Source organism: Cyprinodon tularosa, unplaced genomic scaffold (genome assembly GCF_016077235.1).
Source record: "Cyprinodon tularosa strain WSP-4 unplaced genomic scaffold, ASM1607723v1 ctg432, whole genome shotgun sequence".
In the NCBI taxonomy this organism is placed as follows: Eukaryota; Metazoa; Chordata; class Actinopteri; order Cyprinodontiformes; family Cyprinodontidae; genus Cyprinodon; species Cyprinodon tularosa.
Window position 1 is genome coordinate 633,681 of NW_024039155.1, and position 24,757 is coordinate 658,437.

General features: G+C 37.0%; 2 protein-coding genes across 2 annotated transcripts in view; both read left to right on the top strand.

The window, feature by feature from the left end:
• senp7 (SUMO specific peptidase 7) overlaps positions 1–7,974 on the top strand; it is a 39,165-nt gene extending 31,191 nt beyond the window's left edge. Inside the window, exons 14-23 of the mRNA XM_038299664.1 lie at positions 1,577–1,704; positions 3,932–4,048; positions 4,168–4,284; positions 5,009–5,104; positions 5,185–5,354; positions 5,430–5,479; positions 5,579–5,622; positions 5,966–6,034; positions 6,710–6,860; positions 6,959–7,974. Coding sequence (XP_038155592.1) covers positions 1,577–1,704; positions 3,932–4,048; positions 4,168–4,284; positions 5,009–5,104; positions 5,185–5,354; positions 5,430–5,479; positions 5,579–5,622; positions 5,966–6,034; positions 6,710–6,860; positions 6,959–7,099 — 1,083 coding nt within the window. The 3' untranslated portion in view covers positions 7,100–7,974. The remainder of the gene's footprint in view (positions 1–1,576; positions 1,705–3,931; positions 4,049–4,167; positions 4,285–5,008; positions 5,105–5,184; positions 5,355–5,429; positions 5,480–5,578; positions 5,623–5,965; positions 6,035–6,709; positions 6,861–6,958) is intronic.
• A 3,272-nt stretch (positions 7,975–11,246) lies between these two features.
• Positions 11,247–24,757, top strand: part of impg2a (interphotoreceptor matrix proteoglycan 2a) — a 39,392-nt gene continuing 25,881 nt past the window's right edge. The window contains exons 1-6 of the mRNA XM_038299643.1: positions 11,247–11,542; positions 11,645–11,875; positions 18,106–18,272; positions 18,344–18,369; positions 18,474–18,506; positions 20,454–20,500. Of these exons, the coding sequence (XP_038155571.1) occupies positions 11,467–11,542; positions 11,645–11,875; positions 18,106–18,272; positions 18,344–18,369; positions 18,474–18,506; positions 20,454–20,500 (580 nt within the window). The 5' untranslated portion in view covers positions 11,247–11,466. The remainder of the gene's footprint in view (positions 11,543–11,644; positions 11,876–18,105; positions 18,273–18,343; positions 18,370–18,473; positions 18,507–20,453; positions 20,501–24,757) is intronic.

A 24,757-nucleotide genomic window follows, 5' to 3' on the forward strand; every position in this document is an offset into this window, starting at 1 on the left:
CAATAGTTTGTGTCCCAATAATACTTCCATCCTCCTACTTTATGCATTCAGACGCCGTTTTGTGTTGCGTTCATCGAGGGAATGGTTGGGGGAGGTTATGAACAGTCTGGGCCTCATTGAAAATGGCTACATTCACACTACAGACCAATTCGGGCCAAATCGCATGAAATCTGATCTTTTCAAATCCAGTCTGGGCCACATTTGTATGTGGTTTTAAATTCAATACAGGTCAAATCTTTTGGAATCTGACTGCAATCTGAACAGCCAAGTGACCCATATCGGATTTAGCATGTAGCTGATGTCACTCTGTGCTGACAGTGGGGAACAAAAACAGTTACAGAAAAAACACTGCGTAGATAGAGATGTACACTGGAGGGAGAATGATATTGGTATCTGGATGTATATAATGGTCCAAAAGAGACTGAGGGGGTCATACTCTAACAGGTCAGTTGATTATGTCGGTGCTCCCATGCATTTCTCCTAAGATGTTATGGCCACTGCTCCTCCAAAACCTATAATAAATATTTCCGCTTTTTCTCTGTTCTCTCCTTCTGAGCATTGCTGCGTCATCCGACTACTTGCTTTGCTTAACAGCTTTAAATCCATCCATAAACATCGACTTCTCTCACCTCTGTTTTTTTTCTACGCATGCAGGTCACTTCAGGGACACAATTTGATACGGTCATGTGAGAAGCCACCCAAAAAAAACTGACAAATCGGAATAGAGCCTTAAGACCTGCAGTTTGAACATAGCTATAGTCTCCCTCTGATCCTAAATGAAAGCCAGATCGACATTTTGTTGTCAAACCAAAGCATACTACCATTTTTATGTGAAATCTTCCGTATTCCTAGCATAACACATTGATTTCATAATTGAGACATACTACATAAAAACCTGATAACCAGAAATGATTAAAACGTGCGTTTTTACTCCATTACGGCATGTTGGTACAAAGTTGCCAGTAATACGTCAAGTTCCCTGTTATAAAATGAAAAAGAACATTTCAGTGGTTTAGTTTCACTTTAATCCCAAGGTGGTGTTCAGTTTGAGTATCTTGGAATAGATAAGTGTTTCCTTTGCATGGTTCATTTTATAAGGAATCGGTTTGAGGGATGTTTTTCTTTCTTTGTTTTTTTGTGATACATTTTAAAAGCTCTTGTAGTTAAACTGAACATCAGGATTGGTGCCTTTGATGACAAAGGATTTATGCTATAAAGTTTCTGAAACCTGATTTATATCTTCAAAAAGGAAATCGCAAAAATATGAATCACCATGTCTACCTGATGAAATGATTTCTCTCTTATTAATTTGATATTTGAATGGTTGAAATGAGGCAAAACTGCAAAAAAGTTGTAAGATGTCAAATATAGGATAAATCGAAGGTCAGAAAAAAAAGGCTGGTCTTTGAGATGAATCCTGCATGTTTTAGATGTTTTCCTGGTTCAGTAATAGAAGACTTGTTTTCTTTTTTGTTGATTATTAATTATATTGAAACATCTTGGTTTTTAGTGCCCTCAGTTTAAGGTGCTGAACAGAAGATTGAAAACCTTTAATTGGTTACATTTACTCCCACAGAGCAAAAAGGAGGAAGTCGTGCCTGTTTATACGGTTTGTCATCAAAGAAGAAAAGGATCCTACTCTGTGTCTCTTTGTAAACCAGACTCCAACTGGATAAAATATAAGCATGAGGGTCTGAGTAAAAGGTAAGAATTGTTCAGAGGAGGGTAGAGTACCCAATAATCATATTAATTTTCTGAAGTAAAAGTTATTAAGGAAATAACGAGTAGTGATGCAAACAAATTATTATTATGTTAACTGTTCCCTCTCATTAAATGTTAAAATCTCCTCCTTCCAGTGTTGAATTGTGGTCTCTAACCAGAAGAGGGTACCGCTGTTCTTCCTTAAGCTTGACGAAGGTTGAAAGTGAAATAATTCTGCCTAAGGCATGGTAGAACAGAAAAGGGAAACGATCCAAACATTCAGAATTATTATAATGCAGAATAATTCTATACAGTTCTGTTTGTAAATGAAAACAAGGAAACTCCTCCATGCAGCCTTATGATTGAGCAGCATCTACTTCCCAACCAGAAAGGGCTAATGTGCGAGGAGGATGAGTGTGCGATAAAGAGTGGAAGACATTTCGTAAAACATTTGTATCGTAATAGAAAGACACGAAACCAATAGGGTTGATTGGGTGGGCTTTAGTGAGCTAAAGGTATTATGCAAAATTCACACTAGAAACATTCTGTAACATAAAGCGTGTATGAGGTTGACAAATGAAGAAAAACCTTTTGACCTCCATCATTGCCTTTCTCCACTTCTTGGCTAATGTGTGCTCTGTTTGAAATGCTTTCCCCTTATGATGTCATAAGAGAAGCTGAGTTATCCAGAGTGACCTGTAGCAGGTCACAGGCCAGGCTATAGCCTTCATTTAATGTTATTCTGGCTCCTAGCTGCTTTCTTTATGCATTCTGACTGGTTGTCATGGTTTCAGGGTATGGGGGGGAGTGGAAAGCCAAAACAGCTTGTTGAGAAAAGTGCTAAAGGAGGAGATTCCTGGTGCATGCGGTCTGCCTAATGGGAGGAGAATTTTCATGCACAAGCAACAAAAACCTGCTCCTGGGGCCTCATGGTTAAAAAGTTTCCTTTTTAAATGTTGCATAATATGACCTTTAATGACACAAGAGATTTTTATCCATTAGAGAGCAGTGCTAGTGTACAGCAACCTTGCTTCTTTAATTTTCCCCAGGGCAGCTGTGGCTACATTGTAGAAAAGGCAAATATAAGTGCAGGCCAGTTATTGGTCATTCGATAAGACAGTCAACCTTTGATTAACTCAATAATCAATGCCTTGCATCCGTACGTGTAAGAGCAAAAAGTACTGAGTTATTACTTGATCATTTAACATTTGATTTATTGTTTATAAATATTTGAATTGGTAGCGGTGTCCCAATACTTTGTTCATGTCTTATATGATTTTAATATTGCTCCATTAAGTATTGACCTGATATGATGGCAGCATGAATCATACGCTCTTCCAATACCTATTTTGTAATACTGAATGTCAGAAAAGGTTTGTAGTGATTTTATTCAGAGTCGGTTGTGAACAATACCTATGAAAACACCCGACCCATTAATTATTAATCAATGGCTACATATAAAGTAGGTGCATTAGAAGACCCAAACAAATTTTGCACATTTGTTGGACTTGTAGCTTGTAGTCCAGTGAGTTGGTAGACTGTGTGTGGGATAAAAGCGCAGCTGGATAGAAATGCTGGAGATGACTAAACAATGGAGTGGTTCTATCATGCTCATCTAAGTTATTAGTGGACGCTCATATAATCTGATAAGTGTCTTTTGCAGAAATTGGACCAATTTCTAATATTGATATTAGATTGGCACACTCCTACTGACTTTTTCTTTTTTGCGCAAATTGTGGTACACTGAAATAGGGAAAAAAAGTAACACAATCACAAATAAGGTAGAATAAACACTTCATCACAAACATGATACAATAAGTTCTTCCAGTAGGTACATTTTAGAGCGCAGTGAAAAATTCCTGCTGACAATATCTGCTTTAAATCGAATAATACTTTAATAATCCCAAAGGGGTGTTAAGTAGTTCCCCTGATCTCTGAATAGTTTAGGTTACTTGTTTTAGTTATGTTAGAATAGCACGATTTTAAAAGAATAAAAATGTGGTAGTTTATTTATTTGATTTTTTTTAACCTTTTTTCTTTAAAAACGTTACTGTAATAAATGCACCTAGTTAATACTAACCTCTGGAAGTGACCTACCCACATTATCCCTCCTGGTTGGAGATGGTCTTTCAAACCAGGATCCCTGCTGCCGTTTTCTGAATGTAGACCATATATCTGTAATATGCAGTTGTAAAACACCCTATATGACCTTTTCCATTGTTTATCTCAGGTTAATACAGTTTCCTCCACCACCTTTGAAAGGAGGAATCACAGTAACAATGGAAGATCTGCAATGCCTTGACAGTTGGCAGTACCTTAACGATGTCATTATCGATTTTTACCTGAAGTAAGTCCCTCCATTTCAATATTTGACCTTTTAAGCGACTTTCCCCATTTTTCTCTGTTTTTGTTATTTTTGTGAAGAGAATTTAATTCGAATGACTCGTGATATTTTTATCTAAACAGATACCTCATCCAGAAATCCTCCGCTGCCATTTCTAAACGCTCCCACATCTTCAGCAGCTTCTTCTACAAGCAGCTGACGCGCAGGGACAACGCCAGCGAAGGAGGCAGTACCGACTCGTAAGTGAAGCAGCTTTGGTCTGAACGGCTGGTTCTCATGTCAGGGAAACCAACTTGGTTTGGGAGATTAGGACAACACTCTGCCTCTGGAAGACATTGGAAAACTCAGAGTATTTTGCCTTTAATAATCTCAAAGTTTGCCCTGTGGTTTCATTCAGCGTCCTTTATAAATTAACTGCAACTTTTTTCTATAATTCAGCGGTTTAGAATGTGTAGGAATTTTGAATTAGGAAGTTTAAATGGGTAATCTAAGACATTATATTTCTGTGGGGCATGAACAGTGAAAAATCTAGATTAGTGTAAAAAAAACCTCATAGCTGTTATAAAGTATAATGTTAATCTGGGGTCAGGTGGGCCTGTCTAGCTGCACCTGTCTGTATGATGTCTCCCAAAAAAAAGTCATTGGATCATATCGGAATACTAAGGCTAAATACTATAGCTAGATCAGCTCAGACATGTTTCACATCAACCCCACTGCATGGCCACCCTCCCTTAACGGCTGGTGAGCCATTAAAGGCCAGAACCAACCAAATCCGATTTTGCATCCAATCTGACAGAAAATCGTGTCGGACGAGGTTGTGGCATTTAGCGTTCGTTGAAAGTCAGTTTTGAATTTGATGTTTTGCTCTCTAACCAAATTTTTCTGTTTTTCTTTCAAACAAAGACATTTAAAGGCTGTCGCTCATAAATAGCCAAGTTTTCTTTAATCTGTTTATGGTCTCAGTTGTCAGAGGCAGAGGCGGCACCAGCGAGTAAAGACGTGGACGCGACACGTGGACATCTTTGAAAAGGACTTCCTGTTTGTGCCTGTTAATCAAGAGTAAGCAGAGTTTTGAGAATCAACTGTTTTACGGCCACGTATATCAAATCCTAAACCCTTTTACTTCTCCCTCTGTGCAGAGCTCACTGGTATTTAGCTATGATTTGCTTTCCTGGACTGGAAGAGCCTCTGCAGGAGGACTGGCTGGGAGAGTCTCAGGGTCCAGATGAGGCCAAAGAATGTAAAAGTTCTGATCCTGCAGAAACCCTGGAGCGATTAGACCCGAGTGACGGTGTGAACACAGAGACGGGTAGGAATAGCACCATCAGGATTATTATGACCAGGACAATAATGGCTGAATTAAGATGGATGTTTTGTATTTTAGAAAATCATCTGGATGAGTCGACTAAAGATCCGCCACCACCATGTCGAGTTGTAAGAGCTGCTATTATTATGCTTCACAGGTTTATTAATTCCTACAATTCTTGATGATTTTCATAATTCAGTCAGTAACAATCTCCCTTTTTCCAACAGAGTTGCACAGAACAGACGTGTCGGAGACGGACAGTCTGCAAAAGGTGAGTTTCCCTTACTTATACTTCAGCTTACAGGCATTGTTATAGCTTATTGTTATCTTTTTTACACTACAGCTACAATTTTTTTTTCTCGTGTTTGTCAAACGTTGCTTGTAATTTTAAACTTTCTTAGGTTTGATCTACATGAGTGATCAATAGTGCTACTTAGATTAGCTCACTAGCTTTGTCAGGTTGATGAAAACATGATGCAAATTTCCTTTAAAGGTAATTGTCTAAAAGTATTGAACCCTGACTTGAACAGTTTTATTTGCACTCTAAAGCCATTACCAAGAGGAACCCCCTGATATATACTTGATAAGGATGCAGATTGCTCTCTCTCCTTTAGGCCGTGTATTCTTATCATGGATTCCCTCAAGCTCTCTTCTCATGAGCGGATCTGCAAACTGTTACGGGAGTAAGTTGACCATTTAAAACTGAGTGATGCCATTCAGGCACTGTGAGTAGGCAGGTAAGGGAAATGAACAAATACCCACAAATGGAAACCATGAAGACCTGCAGCAAGGAGGAGCCTCTTATGGTCACCAAGTCTACAAAACCACCGTTAGAATCAAAATACCTCAAATGGTGTTGGATACATGAGAGGAACAAGACTATTCTGCTATCAAAGGCGTAAACTTCAACCATGCAGACTTCTTGGAGTGATAGGATCATATTTAACAAACAGACCGGTATGCTCCAGGATAATGAAAGGATTGAATTTTTCATGCCTACTTTTGATGGCGAGATCATTGATGCTCCAGTTTATTCTTCCTCACTGCTAGGCACCATCAGCTCCGGGCAGTTCTTTTAAAACAAGGCTGTTTTAAACATCTGAGCTCTTTTAGAACGCTAAAGAACATCTGAGTCTTTCAGCAAGAAAATGATAGAAAACAGATGGCCAGATAAAAGGAGACGTATTTAGCGCTGACAATTTATTTTGTTTTCTGCTGAATTTATCTTCTAAAAGTTGGAAACTTTTTTACAATATTCAGTAGTTTTACAAATCCTCCCCTGGAGTTTCAGGGTATGTTTCTGCTGTGGTTTATTTTAATGCATTTTAAGATGATCTGTGTGTTTTTTTTCCCCGCAGGTATCTGCAGTCAGAGTGGGAGGTCCGTCGAGGATCATCGAGGGAATTTGGTCCTGATCAGCTGAAAAGCTCCCATTGTATAGTTCCCCTCCAGGATAACAGCAGTGACTGTGGCCTTTACCTTCTTCAATATGTTGAGTGTTTTTTAAAGGTAAAGGCCTTTTTTTTATTAAATTGGTTTTTATAAAAAACTTTTAACAGGATTTTATTTCAGATGGGCTCATAAACTACTTTGTTGCTCTGCTGCAGGACCCTGTGGTGCACTTCGATTTACCTCTTCAGCTACAAAAATGGTTCCCACGCCAAGTGGTTCGGAAAAAACGGGACGAGATCAGAGATTTGATCCTTAACCTTTACCGGCTTCAGAACGTGGACAGCAAAAAGACATGAAGAAACGCCGCTGCACAGTGCATCACATTCCTGCCTCCATTATAAAGCATTGCTCATACTGAGCTAAAGACCTTTTATTTCAGTGTAAACTGGAAAAAACTTCTTTTAGATATGATTTCAAGTCCCTGCGTTTAACCACACCCATAATGATTGGTGAGAAAAAATCAGAACGTCTAAACATCCGGCTTAAATAAGAGTTTGAATCTTTGAAACTGTTTTTGAAATGTTGTTTAGGTGTTTCAATTTTTATTCAAAGTCGCATCCTGATATCAGTCTGACCTCTGAGAATGAGACAAAGGTAACATGTAGCTTGTGAAGGAACATTGTGAGCACTTGCAAGTTTACCTGCTTTGCTTTCGTTTGTTAGACTTGTTTTCCAGTTAAAGGTGTTCTCTGTGTTGTAATAATTTAAACTGAAACCTCAGGAGGAAAACGCAGAGGGGAAAAGATGAAGCCAGCTGTCATCTCGCTGCCTCAAAGCAAGACACTCGTTCTGCACACCTGTCTTCTGCGAGCCAGTGCTGAGCACACAGACGTTCATTCACTGAGACTAAAAGTTACCAAATTAGTGCTTGGAAAATTTCATGAGATCAACACTTTATTTTCTTTTTATTTTACACTTATCCCTAGCTTCCATTTTTTATTTAGTAGAGTTTAAAATATATATATTTCTGTGAGGACATTTGTATTGATGAAGTGGCTGAATAGTGATCAGATTTCTTTTCATTCACTAAAGTTCAACTGCTTTTTAGAAAGGAGCTGTTCAGTACTGTTTGTTTCTTCTGTTTTGAAAAATTAACATAATACTCCTGTTGTTTGTTTGTTTTTCCTATTTGCTTGTTGGTATTTATTTTTTGTTTAACACAGATCATCTCTTATAGAAAAGTTTTTTTTTTTTTTATAATCTGGAGTTGATTGCAGAATGCTGTTTCTGTTGTGCATTAAAACATTTTGATAAATCAAATTTTTTTTTTAACTAGCAGTTGTGGTGGAAAGTTTAGTCAAACCCACAGACTATGGAGTTTATTTCTAGACAGACATTCTTTTCCTTATTGGCTTTTCCAAGTTTAGTTAAAATACTTTTTTTTTTTTTAAACATACTTTCATTCTTTTACCTCTTTAAGTCAAAACATAAGTCCTCTACAGTGGTCATCAGTATAATGTGACACTTGTCACATTATACTGATGAAATATGATATATTATACTTAATGAAATATATATATTTACAACCCTTCAGATACGAAGTAATGTACAGAGTCTTGGAAAGGTACTAATTCTCCCCTGCCAATATTTTGTCATGTTAAAATTACAAAGTTGGACATGTTATTAAGATCTTTTCTTAAAGACAAGGGTTTGTTAACCATGCTTCTCCGACAAGTCGTACATTTTAATGAGTCCAGCTCTTTGGAAGAGTAGTGATAATTTTGAAATGTAAGGAAATCACCTTTATAGTTGACTTTGTATGTTAGATAACCATTTGTTTACAATTAAATCACCATGTCATATAATGCGTGCTGTTAACGCTTATTTACCCTTGGTTTTACTAGCGCTCCATAAGTCAGTTTCTCCTAGTGCCTTTTGATAGCGACGAAAATAGAAAACTTTCTTTTCAATCTCCCAAAATATTTTCTTTTGACTATGATGGTCGTCACTCTTCCATGTTGATTGCCTTTTTCTTGTCATTTTTTTGCAGGCAGCAATACACTTCAGTTTTTATGCAGACAGTAGCACCACTTTCATTGGTGCAGAATAGCTTTTAATTATTAACACTCTTTGAATTTACCTGATAATTCTAAAATTCTTATATTGTTCAGTTTTGGGTGACCTTTAACCTTCAGCATTTACATTTGTAGCATTTAAAGCAATTCTTTGATATTGAACAACTTCAATAGAAATAATTATAAAAACTTGGGATGTTAATAAGGTAATTTTATTAAGGATTCCCATTAGCTGTTGCCATGGCAAACGGCTAGTCTTCCCCGGGTCCAGGTGTTTTAAAGTATTAGACCGGAAGTGTATATTTTTGTTTGTATATACAGGTGCTGGTCATAAAATTAGAATATCATGAAAAAGTAGATTGATTTCAGTAATTCCATTTAAAAAGTGAAACTTGTATATTATATTCATACATTACATACAAACTCATATATTTCAGATGTTTATTTTGTTTAATTTTGATGATTACAAATGGCAACAAATGAAAATCTCAAATTCATCATATCAGAAAATTAGAATATTACTGAAGACCAATAAAAACAAAGGATTTATAGAAATGTTGGCCAACTGAAAAGTATGAACATGAAAAGTATGAGCATGTACAGCACTCAGTATTTAGTTGGGCCTCCTTTGGCCTGTATTACTGCAGCAATGCGGCGTGGCATGGAGTCGATCAGTCTGTGGCACTGCTCAGGTGTTATGATAGCCCAGGTTGCTCTAATAGTGGCTTTTAGCTCTTCTGAATTGTTGGGTCTGGTGTATTGCATCTTCTTCTTCACAATACCCCATAGATTTTCTATGGGGTTAAGGTCAGGAGAGTTTGCTGGCCAATTAAGAACAGGGATACCATGGTCCTTCAACCAGGTACTGGTAGCTTTGGCACTGTGTGCAGGTGCCAAGTCCTGTTGGAAAATGAAATCTGCATCTCCAAAAAGTTGGTCAGCTGCAGGAAGCATGAAGTGCTCTAAAACTTCCTGGTATGTGGCTGCGTTGACCCTGGACCTCAGAAAACACAATGGACCAACACCAGCAGATGACATGGCACCCCAAACCATCACTGACTGTGGAAACTTTACACTGGACTTCAAGCAACGTGGATGAAGTGCCTCTCTTCTTTTCCTCCAGACTCTGGGACCTTGATTTCCAAAGGAAATGCAAAATTTACTTTCATCAGAGAACATGACTTTGGACCACTCACCAGCAGTCCAGTCCTGTTTCTCTTTAGCCCAGGCAAGACGCTTCTGACGCTGTCTGTGGTTCAAGAGTGGCTTGACACAAGGAATGCGACAGCAGAAACCCATGTCTTTCATACGTCTGTGTGTGGTGGTTCTTGAAGCACTCACTCCAGCTGCAGTCCACTCTTTGTGAATCTCCCCCACATTTTTGAATGGGTTTTGTTTCACAATCCTCTCCAGGGTGCGGTTATCTCTCTTGCTTGTACACTTTTTTCGACCACATCTTTTCCTTCCCTTCGCCTCTCTATTAATGTGCTTGGACATTGAGCTCTGTGAACAGCCAGCCTCTTTAGCGATGACCTTTTGTGTCTTGCCCTCCTTGTGCAAGGTGTCGATGGTCGTCTTTTGGACAACTGTCAAGTCAGCAGTCTTCCCCATGATTGTGTAGCCTATAGAACTAGACTGAAAGACCATTTAAAGGCTTTTGCAGGTGGTTTGAGTTAATTAGCTGATTAGAGTGTGGCACCAGGGGCCATCAATTTTGAACCTTTTCACAATATTCTAATTTTCTGATATGATGAATTTGAGATTTTCATTTGTTGTCATTTGTAATCATCAAAATTAAACAAAATAAACATCTGAAATATATGAGTTTGTAATGTATGAATATAATATACAAGTTTCACTTTTTAAATGGAATTACTGAAATCAATCTACTTTTCATGATATTCTAATTTTATGACCAGCACCTGTATAATCATTCATCTGTATTAGAGGAAATCCTGAAGAAATGTAAGGTTTTATGTTAATTATTGAAGACATTACTGTAGGTATAATGCACATGCCTTCCCAGTCTGTATTCTGCTCATTTGCCTTTCTTTTTAAAATGGCACTGTTACCTAAAACCAAGAAGGGACAAATCTGTTTTACAAAAGGATATGATTTGCAATAAGAGTGATTTTATTTTCAGTGTGCCTCTTTACAAATGAAAGGTTTTTGTTTTTCAGATTAATGATGCTGTACCATTTAGATGAACATTTAATGGACTTGTTTTTCTTCCATAGTTTAAGCTCAGTGGCTGATAAACACATCCTTCAGTCATAACCCTCCTCTCTAAAGTATCCCTCAGCTTTCTGCTGTGGTTCTCGCTTTCCCTTCAGTCACAGCCTTGCTCCAGTAACTTCTTACCAAGTTCTTCTAACAGGCTTAAAAACAACAGGATTAGAGAGAATTAAAAAATCCCCCTCTCTCCCCAGGCCATCTGCCTGTCCACCTGAGCCTGGGGCTAGACCATGATGCACACTGACACCTTTCAGCTGCATAGTGAACCAGGGACAAATTCTTTCTTTGTTTTGGGTGTGAAGATATTTAAACTATGCAAAGTCGTAAGCTGCTCTGTCATCAGCTGAGAGGAAAGATATGTCTGCTTGATCCTTTTCCGAGTCAACGGATTTGAACCCAAGCTCGGATTTAAAATGAGCAGCCTTTCCTGGAGACGTGTTTTCTGCTTTGCTCTCTTTAGTCTGGTCATAATTTTGGGCAGACTCACAGGTAAGAGATCAATAGTGACCAAAATGTTCAGTCTTATTCAAAGTATTTATCAGCAGTGCAGAGAAATGCCTGATTTCTGACATTTCTTACACGATTGTTTAGATGCCATGCTGGAAGGCTCCTCTATGGGATACCTGAGTCAGCCTCATTTTCAGGAGCCCACAGCGTTCCCACAAATCATCCGGGTGTCTGATGTGAAGGCATCTCACGATGGTCAAAAAGTCACCTTTAGAAAGAAAAGGAATATTTTTTATCAGGGTGGACTTCGACTGTGTGGACAAGATACTGCAGAGGATATTGTTGCAAACCATCTGGGCTACTTCCACCTCAGAGGTAAGATGCAGCCCAGACAGCAGGAAGGCAACCCTGCCCTCCTGTGCTGTGGTTTGACGCTAAAATCAGATCTCTTCAGGTATACACTTAGGAAGTCTGCCGTAATCGCACAGAGTCACTTTAACCAAATATAAAAGAACATTAACCCGAGCCCTCAACACTAAATCAGGCCTCTCTGAGAAGGAAGCACGTCTCAGCAGGTGGCAGGTTTTCCTAATATGAACAAGCCGTTTTTAAGTATGGCTTTTATTCCTTAATACTAAACATTACCACCAGAAACTGGACTAAAACTCAACTAAAGGTAAAACATCACTACGGTCACTGCAGTACTGACGACTGATGCTTAAAAAGCCTTAAAATCCAGAAAGCGGAGAATAACACCTTGAGAATTAAGCTTATAGGTAGAGTAGCCTACCTATAAATTGTGCTCAGGTAGCAATACTTCATCTTATTTCTATTCAAGTAACTGCAAACATTAACCATATAAGAAATGACTTAAGCAAGAGTTACTAATCATTATGTGTGATTTAGTATTTAAACATTATGTAATGTTACACAAATTAAAAGAAATATGAAAACTTTTATTTTAAAATAGGAAATAAAGAAAAGGAACTGAAACAATTCTTACATATTTAATGTATATCAGTTATAATAGCATCAATTACTATAACAACATTCAGTATACTGTTTAAGTGAAACTGATAACACCAAAACCAGAAGTACTCTTTTTCTTTATTTTTTTTTACTGCATTTTTGCACCATATTTTTGTCTTTGCACTGCTCTGAACTTCCATATCAATGCGTTTTGCACCATGTTTTTCTCCCACGCTGTTTACATTTGATCACTGCTGCACTTTATGGAATGGAAACGTTCATTTCACTGCTAAGCTGCTACTCATTTGCTGTCTGAAAGCTGTACAAAATGAAATTTTGTTTTGTACATACTCTGTGTATACAAAATGACCATAAAAGTTGTCTAAGTTTAGAGGTTTTCCTGTCCTAGCACAGATGATTCTGATGATTGCAGTTCAGCAAAAGCCTGTTAATCAGCTATCAATTAAAATCATCTCTGTTGGAGCAGGGAAACCTCTAAAACCTGCAGGACAGCGGCCCTCGAGGACCCACTTCGGTCATGTCTGGTCTATACGGTATAAGTATGAAGTGATAAAGCGTCAATTTTTCTCACAGCTTGGCATCAAAATGGGACATAAAGGAACATCCTTCCAATAAGATAGTTTTACCTACACGTATGCACATTCAAAGTCAAAGCCAAATTGAGACATTTAAAATGAGTGGAACTAAGACGAGCAGCTGTATTTATTTGGCCTGCAGGAGAGAAATATAGGTCAATAAAATAAAAAAATAAAAAAACCTGACAATCTCTAAAAGTCACTGTTGTCAAACTGCAACAATGAAAGGCACATTTATCTCCATGAAAAGTAAAATGAAAGCTTTTTGGTGCCAGCAACTCTAGAAATGCCTCCACACTCGGGAAAGTCTTTGCACTATTTGTTGTCACTTTAAAGTCTCCACTGCTTAGTGGCTTGCAGTTCATTCTGAGATGCAAAATAAAAACATTATTTAACAACAATTCCACAATTATTACTGAACTGTATGGCAAACCCAAGCTTAACAACAGTCCTTAATGTGGTAGAGAAGAGATAACAGGGGAATAATATGAAAGTATTCAAATATATATATATATATATATATATATATATATATATATATATATATATATATATATATATATATATATATATATATATATATATATAAAGCAGATTTAAGCAACATATAGCTGTGTAATTGGCTCATAAAATCCTTAACTAAGGAAAAGGAAGTCTAAATCCTTGAGTAATAATTATGATCCATTTGTATTAGCAGCAAAATAAGCATAAAATGCTAAAAAGAAATATTTCTAAAACAGGTAGCTCTATTCATGACCTAAAACACCATCGCTATATATTTATTTCATTTATTTCAATATTTACATTAATATAATAGCTAACCAACAACGGGATCAATTATTATACCAGTGACATTAATCAATTGATACTTTCTACATGAAAGAAGGTAACGGTTTACTAGCTCCATAGGTGGCTAGTAAACCCCTAGCCATGTCTAGGAGAGAGACAGGACTAAACACTTTAAAAACAGACCCAACTCTATCATCTCTAATTTAAGTTGTTGAAGGCAGCAGCCCAGCTGATGCTGTCACAGTTAACCAGAGTGCCAGGCCAGATGAAGCAAGTATCTGAAAAAGCAGAGAGAACAAAAATGTTGAAGTTGAACTAACAAACAATGCAAAATCGGAGAATAAAAGTTGAATGTTGCAGAAGGATAAAAGTGGTCGTGAGCAACATAACTGTAGAGGTAACTCAGGATAACGTGACCTACTGCAACTATAAGCTTTATCAAAAAAGGAAAGTGTTAAGCCTAGTGTTAAAAGTAGACAGGGTGTCTGCCTCACGGATTAAAACTAATAGTTCCACAGGAGAGGAGCCCGATAACTAAAAGATCTGCCTCCCATTCTATTCTTTATACACAAGAGAGTGAGTTTTAAATTAAGCAATCTCTGCCTGCAGGCTTTTTAATTACAGATTGTGGCTTTCCTGATATAAATAATTACAATAATCCAGTCTTAAAGAAACAAATGCATGGACTAGTTTTGAAGTGCTTCTGGACTGGAAATCTTTAACAATCATATTTAAAACAGTGCCAGTTAGGTTATCTTTAGGAAAAATGTATCTTATTTAAAAAGATTCCCATAAAGTTATTACTGGTTAAAGCTGGGGGATCAACAGAGCTATGGCTCTGTGTGAGTTTGGTAACTGTCTTGAATGAAATCCAGGATTAGTCTTATTCTCCTCTATTAATATAGAAAACTGTGCTGCAGTGGCTTTCCTTTAAGTTTCTTAGTGTTTTGCTTTATGGTCTCATGCAATGTGCAGAGAGTGATTAACGCAATCAATAAAATCATTCATTTATCAAAAGGGAAAGTATTTAAAAAGATAAAACATCTGTTATATTTGCTGTGATTTATTTTACTCCTCTGTAATGACAGATCCCCATAAAGCTAACTTAGAACAGGCCAGAGGGTAAACATTTTTAAAAGTCTTACATATAAGTGATGTATGGTCAGGAATTAGTTATTTTGTTTTCTCTGGCTCTGAAATGCAATCATTAAATTAATTGGATTGTTTAAACAACATTCCTACTATTTGGTGATTTATACTGAATCTGTTGAGGTATTCTTTAAACAATCAAGTGGAAAGGCCTTCACTGCAATGTGATGAAAATTGAAACAAGACCAGAGCACATCTGTCTCTTTTACCAAGCAGCACAATCAGTTCATTGAAAATCAAGCTTTAAACTCTCCCTCTGGAGCCGGATTTACCTTCATGATTTATTTCGGATTTTAGTTTTTCATGTATTTTAACATGGACATTTCTTCTGTTTTACTTTATTATAAATCATTTACATCCGAGCACTGAAGTGTTTCTTTGTTCAAGAAAAGTCAGTGGTTGCTGCTTCCATACGGTTTCTTAGACTTACAGTAGGTGAATGTTGTAACTCAATGTGAAAATGACAAAGTTACCTTTTTTATTCATAAAATAGGAAAGACTTCAGTTAGACAATTAAACATGAATATATGCGGCATTAGTGTTTGTAGATCCAGGTCATACTGGGCATGTGGACTCCTTCCTCATCAATCTATGGCCGTGTCTTAGTGATGAGTGTTTCCTGCCCCTTGATGTCGGCTCGAGTTTCAGGGAATGAGTCCCCAGGGTCTGACCGACCATGCACCACCTCTTCATCCAGCCATGGGATGGATGAGGCAGTGGTGGAAAGTAACAAAGTACATTTACTTGATTACTGTACTTAAGTACATTTTTGAATATCTTTGCTTGAGTAATTTTTTTGTACAATGTTAGACATTTCATAGTCTAATATTGTACTTTCTACTCCACTTCATCTCTAGGAAGCTGCTAGTTACTGGTTCCTTTTAGCTCAGCTTCCCTTTTTAATCTGCTGTTGCTGTTTTTCTTTCTTGAAATGCTATTTCAACATGGAAGATAGCAGCCCTTAGGACTTAATTTGGACACCAGCGTTTTAGAGATTTCCTGACATTCCACAAATGTGAGAAACTTAGGGCAAATATAATTTGTAGTTTATACATTTTATTAAGGTGTGACTTGTTGCCATGTAGCCAAGTTGTTCAGTAGGAGTTCTCAAGTCAGTGTTGTGGTTTCTTTGTGGAAATGGATTCAACCTTGAACCTCTAGTCCATGGTGAACGTATAAGGAGAATCAAGACTCCAGATTCCTTATTTTTTGTTGCAATGTTTTGCTGAAGTTCTTTAGAGGTGGTGTAGAATCTGTAGCAGGTGGTTCTACACATCAAGTGGTTTCTGAAAATGACAGGGTACTTTAAAATTACTCTGAAAATGATAAAGAAATGTACTGATATTAGAAAATCTAATAATTACAGTAAGTACTTTAAAATGCCTGTACTTTTGAATAATTAAAGCTACAGTGAAGTATTTTCACAAATTTTGAAAAAAGAAAATGAAAAAAATCTCCACTTAAAAAAAAAAAGGACATGCAGAACCCTGTACCTGCTCCTGTGAGGGAACGCCTATTAAAAGCGTGCGAGAGCATGCATGAGCCCATTTCTCATCGAAGATGTGCGGGGATGCAATGAAAAGACGGTAGCTCGGATGGATCTCATCTCAACCATATTAATATATAAGGATTTCCCCGCATAAAAGACTACTGGTGCATAAAAAAAAAACATCATGACATGCTAGTATCTGTGTTTGAGTATGTGCTGCATTGGAAATTTGGACATATTGGCCACCATATAACTACTAACAATTACCACTACTAACTATTTTGCAAATTGCAAAATAAAAAAACTTATATTCCCTGTAAAGTTACAATAGATAACTTTTACTAGCAGTGATGTGAATTGGATTTCTCTAAATAGCATGTCAAACTTTACCTGTCCAGTAGAAACTTTGCAAGCGAGGCATCAGTGGGAAGGCCGACCTGTGCTTTCAGCGTACGCCATCGCAGGAAGAAATCCCCCCAAAACACTCTGGTCTTGTTTCTCTCTTCTGAAGCATTTCACTTCTTCTCATACACTTCGTAGACACCTATTCTCTTACGACCTTTGGCCATTTTCAAAGAACTGCGGTGAGAAAGCAGAGCTTCAATGATCGTATGAAACCATAGCTCAGCACATAAAACTGCGCAGAAAAAGATAGCTAACTGAGGACGAGCACGTAGGACAGCCCTAGGTAAACATATCACCAGAGAGATTGACAATTAGGAGGACCACTTATTTAGATGATCCACCCGCAAAAAAGAACATCAAAAGTCGCTACTTCAATACTTGAACTTGAATAGATGTTCGACTTATAGTTGTTGTTTTTTTTGGTTTTTGCTTGTCGTTGAGTAATATTTGACTACTGTTTAGTACTTCATCCACCACTACTGAAAGGCAACTAAAAAGCACCACACTAGTGATGTCGTGTGATGTTTTGTGGAGAGTGAGGATGGTTCCCTTAATTATGGCTAATCACTTTGGCCATTTTTCTGTATGTTAACATTATGTTAAACTTTTTGGATGACATGATATATACAACAATATAGTTTTTAAATTCTATTGTTTAGGCTTTAATTCAAGCACAATATTAAATAGATAAATACATTTCTGAAAAAAAGGAAAATCGAAAATTTCTTTCACTGCTGTCAGACCCCAATATTTTTTGTTTTATCTAAGACCTTAGGAGACAATAAGGAGAAAGAAAGACATTTAATCAATAAATGTAATACTCTGACTCATTCATGTTGTCTGCAGTTGTCTGAGCAGCCTTATTGCTAACTGTGATGGTTAATAGTTTGGAATCATTTAGGGTTGGATCTACAAATAATCTCCTATATAATGGGATACACCAAACAGCCCATTGAAAATAAAGCAAAGCCCAGTAGGCATACTCCTGAATGCAGCTTAGAGCTCTAGGTTGAACCCTTTAGCTTTTGTACCTGTTAACCTTCCATTGTTTGATTTATTCTAAACATGTCTGCTGATAAGGAAGTATAAATTGAAATAAGAAGTAGTTAACCTTGTCCCAGTGCACACCATCCAAAGTCAATTAGCAATTAAGAAGCCCAGCAGGTTTCGGTTAATAAGCTGATGGCCTCATTTTATCTGGTTACCAGTGTGCCAGGAGACTGTGTGGGAGGCTTTTAAGATCTTCTGGGACCGACTGCCTGAACAAGGCGAGTACCAAAGCTGGATGAACAAGTGCCAGGAAGGGTTGGTCACTGCCCAGGATATTGGCAGCTACTTTAGCCAGTCAGAGGAGCATCAAGCTCTGGTTAAACAGGTAAGTAGCTACAATAAAGATTTACATAGACAGAAATCTGAGCTTTTCTAACATTTTCTTTATATTTTCAGAGAATGTCGCTTGGAGCTTTGAAAAGGTAAAGAAACTATCATCTTCTTTAACTGACACATGCATGTTTTTTTTTTTCTAACCGTGAAACCTGTGTTTTGGTAAACATGTCCTTTTTCCCACCGTCTGTAGCGAGCCCACCAGATCCTGGAAGCATATGTGCAGGTGAGGTTGTTAACGCCCTTCAACCTTACCTGTTCATATTCCCACTCAACTATAATCCAACACATCTTCAGATCTGTTGAACTTTGAATCCCAAGGATTCAGAAAGGCAAATTTACTGAGTTGCTTGGAACATAATGTGTTCCTCTGCTGTTTATTCTCTTAGTTTTTTTTTTTACTTGCATACTGTATAAATGAACAAATTGCAATGGGAAAATCTGATTAAAAAAAATATCACAGAAAAGAAAACAGACTGATTTGCATGTAATTTAGTCATCTTTGGCAAACGCCTGTTTGTGCCTTTTCAAAACCTCCCACTGACTCTTTCCCAATGGAAAAACAATACTGGACAATAAAAGAAAAAATATAAAAGGATGTAAGAGCTGTAGGCTACAGAACATCGGCAAAAATCTAAGATGGCAGCCTTCTTAGCAAACTTCCTATAAATGTTCATGTTTCTTTGATAAAAAGAAAAAATCTTATTTTAGAGATTATAGGATTATGACAATGATAAGGTCAAAATAATAGGTTATGCAGCGGTGTTTTAGAATAAACACGCATTCTGTGGTCAGATCATCATCCTACAGCTGATCTCTTGTTTGGGAGCGTTATATTTCATACCCGTTTTTTCTGTTTCACCATCTGCGGTAAAATCTGGGATCCAAAGTGCTTTACCTCAGCAACAATATAGTAATGGTGTGTGGTTTTCTTTCACAATAAGACGTAGAGCTAAAACATACCACTAAGCGAACAAAGTCTGAAGATGAAGCATTTTTAGGCCATGAGTTTTTGGCCTAAGCAGTTCAGACGTCACTCCATATTTAACATTAACTTAGTATATTTGGATGTAGCAAGCATTTCAAGTGGGAGGAGAGTTTTCCTACAGAAGAGTGCAGCAAAACCCTCACTGAGTTGTGAGTAATGAACTGTTAGAAATGTCTTGGCCAGGCCCTTATGAGGAAAGCAACTTCTAGTGTTATTCTGCTTTAGATCTAATACATCACTTCATGACATGCAAATTGATTTCTAAAATGTAATATTTTGCAGCTTTATTCTCTCTCTCTACAATAACACGTCACTCCCAAATAATCTGTTCTTTTGTTTGAGGGGATGGAGGGCGTTGAACATTAGTAAGGGATAAATCAGTATTTCCCTCACTGTAAATGCAGATATTTGTTTGATTTCTCTTTTTTTTTAAGGATAACACTTTGGTATTATTTTACCTTGCATTTTAATTTTAAATAATTTACTCAAATGAATAAAAAATAATTGCTATTTATCTGATAAGTCACTATCTGAAACACATCTCAAGGATCTAATAACCAGTTTAATCTTTAACCAGGTGGAGTTATAACTCAGTGGTATGTTTTTTATTACCTCTTTGGTATTAAAGGTTTTTATGAGAGTCAATGAATTTAATATATTTTACAGTTCTTTAAAATGTACCACAGTAATTCATTACCTGTTCTATGCTATAATGTCAGATAAAGTTGGAGAAAAAAGTACAGCCATGTTAAAAGTAATTTTAATTAAAATTTTTACATGTTTTTGAGAAATATTTTACTATAAGCTTTTTAAATAAGTGTAATTATAAAATAAATTGTGGAAATCAAAATTTCAAGGTACCAAAAAACAAACCATAACTGATGAATGAAACAATTTTTTTTTAACTTTTGTCTGGTTAACAATTTGTAAATATTACTGAAATGTCTTGAAAATTTCAACTTTTGCAATTCTAATGATTAATATAAAAAACAAATCTTTATTGCAATTATAAATGTCAGCTTGTTTTGCCTTAATTTACCGAATTTAAGGCAGAAAATTATATTACCTGGTTAAAAAAAAAACACACTTAGTTCCTATCTGTTAACTTCCTGTGTTTCTCCACAGTGTGCATGGCCTTGTAACATGGGATTAACCTAATCTAAACTTTTTTTTCCTGTTTTACAGCACACCATCACCAGCGAGTTCAGAAAAAGTTGAAGCCGCTGAGTTTGGTCAGTGTGATTTCTGTCAATACTACTGCAATGCTCTCACATGCCTGTTATAAACATATCATGGACCATTCTGTCTGTTAGCTAATGTGTTGTAGAGACACTCTTTTGCACTTGTGACGTGGGCTTGAAACTGTCAAAGGTGGTGGATGGGGTTGTGGACCCAAACATAGAGTAAAGGAGGCAGAGACTAGTTTTTGCTGATTTAATGATTATGCAAAAAAGGCAACAGAAGCAACATCCAAGAACAAAATACAGAAAACCAGAAGAAACCAGGGGAAAACACACATGAGAAACAAAGTAACAACGAGAAAAAAGCACTGAGAAACTGCACAGGAGGTGTATATATGGGAGACAGAACAAAGACTGGGGTAATCAGCTGATAGGGAGCAGGTGTGGATAGAAGCAACTAGAAATTAGGAGAAAGGAGACGGGCACAAGGGGGCAACAGAGAGCAACACAAAAAACACGACACTGCGTAAATATGACAAGGAAACAAAGAAAACGGAAAAGAAACTAATGACCAAGAAAACAGAATAATATAAATAAAAACTCAAAAAGAAGTCCACAGAGGAGAGAACCTTAAAAAAGATTAGATAATCTCAGTTTAACATTTAAGACAATTCAGAATCTCATCAAGTTACCTCCATAAACTTTACTGTGGTTTGACGTGATACACCAACACAAAGCAGCAGGTTTTTAGAAGTGGAAAGAAAATAATAAATTTAAAGGTTTTCACTATAACAACATAAACTGAGTCGTGAATTTCTGTCCAATACTCTCAAATCTGTTTCTCCTAAATAAAAGGTATTGGAGTATTGGTTAGTTCTTTTGTTTTTTTTTAATTTCCAAAATATATTTCTTAAAATTTTAGCAGTTTAAACAAACATCTTGAACAATATACAAAATATGACCACATCAGTAGTAGTGTTACTGTTCATGTCAAAATAAAATACAAACAAAAAGAAAAATAAGAGATTGCCTCACACAATTTTGATTCCAATGCAACCGATCACATTTCATACTTAAACTCTTATGCTGAGAATTAAATGTAACACTATATGTCCATAAATAAATTGTCTTTGGGAACTGAAGTTCACATGTTCTTCAATCACTTGCACCGTCTTCTGAGATATTCAAATTCTTGACATAATTAGTGAAGGAATTCCAGATGGACTCAAACAGGTCCTGTTTGCCCTTCAATATATACATCATTTTTCCAGAGGGAGGACAGATAACATCTGCTGCAGCCGTTGGTTTATGCTCTGTCTGTGAGTCTTTTTCCAAAACATTGATACACATCTCTTCACATTAAGCAAACTTAAGTTTACAAACACTTGTTCATTTCTTGTATAAACACGTTTTAAGGGTATTTTCCAAACACAAACAACCTTGGCTCAAAAATTATTTATTTTCCCTCTATGGCATCATTTACCTCTTTCCAAAACCATATAATTTCTCTGCAATGCCACATACAGTAAGTCAGAGTCCCTCAGTCCTCTGTGCATTTTGGACATACATCAGGAATCTCCCCGTTACACCTATTAAGCTCTACTGGTGTTATATAAATCCACTTTAGCCATTTATATTGAATCATTTTAAGAGATGTATTAATAGAGCTGGTGTGGGCCCATTTACATGCTATCTGTCAATCTTCCTCTGTTAACGCAATCGATAAGTCTTCTTTCCAAGCCTTAAGTCTATCATGAGATCCTTCTGAAAAGTGTAACATCATTGATTTATAAAACTCTGTTATGATACCTTTCTTTAAACATTCTTTGTTAACATTCTTCCTAAAGTTCACATGGCAGTCTTCTTCAACTCATTATTTTGATTCATTCTTATGAAGTTTCTTAGTTTAAGATATTTAAAGAAATGTTTCTTATCCAGATTAAATTTAAGCTGCAGATCTTGAAAGTTCATTAGTTAGGTCTGAGCCTGGTACATAAAGATTCTGAATCATTTGAAGTCCTTTGTCTTTCCAGACTTTGAATGTTGGATCAGTTCTTCCAGGTACAAAAGACTGGTAACCCAACACCGGGCTCAACAAAGACAGACTATTTGTTTCATTTAAAATTCTTTTTACATCTTTCCACACTCTTATCATATTTTTAAGAAACAGATTTTTAGTGTATTTCCGAAGATTTAATATCGAATTTGAATACAAATATGAAGGGAAAGTTTAATTTAAATCCTGAGTCTCCATATCAATCCAATGGGGAGAATGATTACTGTAAAAGAACATCATAGACCTCAACTGCACAACATAATAATACAAGTGAGAATTCGGGCACTTCAGGCCTCCTCGGTCATAGATAGGGGATACAGTAGAGACAAACAGCGTCTAGACTTCCTGGTGTTCCATAGGAAACATAACATCTTTTTCTTAATTTGTGAGAAGAATTCAACAGGAGGTGGAAAGCAACATTCTGAAATATATAGAGTAACTTTGGCAATACATTAATTTTTATTATATTTATTCTTCCAATTATAGATACTGGTAATGGCATCCATCTTTCTACTTCATTCAATATATGTTTATAATTGGTTGCAACAACCTGATCTGAAGAAATGTGTACCACTAAATGTTTAAAATCGTTAACAATTTTAAACTGCAAGACATCTGAAGATGGGTTATTCTTTCATTTGCATTCGTTTTTTTTAATTTTGTATCAGAAATCTCACATGATCATATTATTTCCATGATAATTTGTATTAATTGATTTAATTTTGATATGAACAAGACAACATCATCTGCAAACAAGGAGATCCTATTGTAAATGGTAAATGGCATGTACTTATATAGCACCTTTATTCAAGACAGGAGACTTCACCAAAGCGCTTTACACTACATTCATTCACCCATTCACGCACACACTCACAACTGTGTGGCGAGCTACATTGTAGCCACAGCTGCCCTGACAGAAGCAGGGCTGCAGTACACTGGCGCCACTGGGCCCTCTGACCACCATCAGTTGACAATGCAGGTGAAGTGTCTTGCCCAAGGACACAAAAACACTGAAAGCTGGGGCTTGAACCGTCAACCCTTCGATTTCAGGGCAAACTTCTACATCCAACGTCACTGTCGTCCTACAGTGCTACTATGCTCCATAGGTCCAACAGTAATTCCAGTGAGATGAGGGTGTGAGCGAATCGCAATAGCAAAAGCCCCTATTGCCAGAGTGAATAGTAAAGGCGACAATGGGCAGCCCTGTCTGCAGCCTCTATTAATCTTAATTGGCTTAGATATGCTTTTGTTAGTTAATATTTCAGTTGAGGGATTACTATATAATATTTTGACCCAATTTATAAAGTTGTTTCCCCAATAAAATTTTTCCAAACTGTTTGTTTTGATAAGTCTCCTTGTTAGCAAGTAGAATCAACCCCTGTGTGGGCTGGAGCACAGCAGATGGTTCAGGATCAAGTTGTGAAGAAATTAAAAGCTGAGTTAGTTTAAGACGCTTTAAAATATTTGAACATCTTATCGCAAATCAAGACTCAATAATGTTTATTGTAATTATAATATTAGTACTAACAGATTGGATAAGGACAGTTTTAATAAAGGTGCTCCATAATAGGGGGTTTTCAGTGATGTCACTGGCCAGCTTCCGGTCCGCCATCTTCGGTGGCATATTATCGTATATCATATATATCATGTCGCGAATGGATAAGTACGCCAGCACGCTAGAGCCACCAGATCATGGAACATATCTGAGGAAATGTTCCGTGATTGACCATATGGACCCCTATGCCCTCCACGGTGCCTTGTTTAGCACTAATCCAGATGATTGGCCAAATGTAGAGCACGGTGACATAGTTCATTACCCGGTGTTCAGTGAAAACCCTCTGCACACTCTTGAGGAAATGAGAGCGTACAAGGGTCTAGAGACTCACAACCAGTTCACATCTGGTTGGGTACGAGATGTCGAAGTGATGTACATGAAGGAAATCGCCATCATACGTGGACGGGTGAGTTTTAATAAGATGGTAAAAGTGTAAACAATCCGACGCAGGGCTCGCTATGCTAGGTGGCTAACGGCCGGCGGTGCGCGAACAGTTCCAAAGCTACAAGTCCTTGGAGTCTCATGTGCAGTTTACGAATGAATGGGTTCAGGAGCTGCAGCTCATAAAGCCAGAAAACAGTGCTAACCGTTAGTGCTAACAACCACTCAGGCATGTAATGTACTTTTAACTAGCTGCAATGTGTTTCAAAGGTTTGGTTAGTAACGTTTACTGCCAAACCTCCCTAAACCCTCCGGG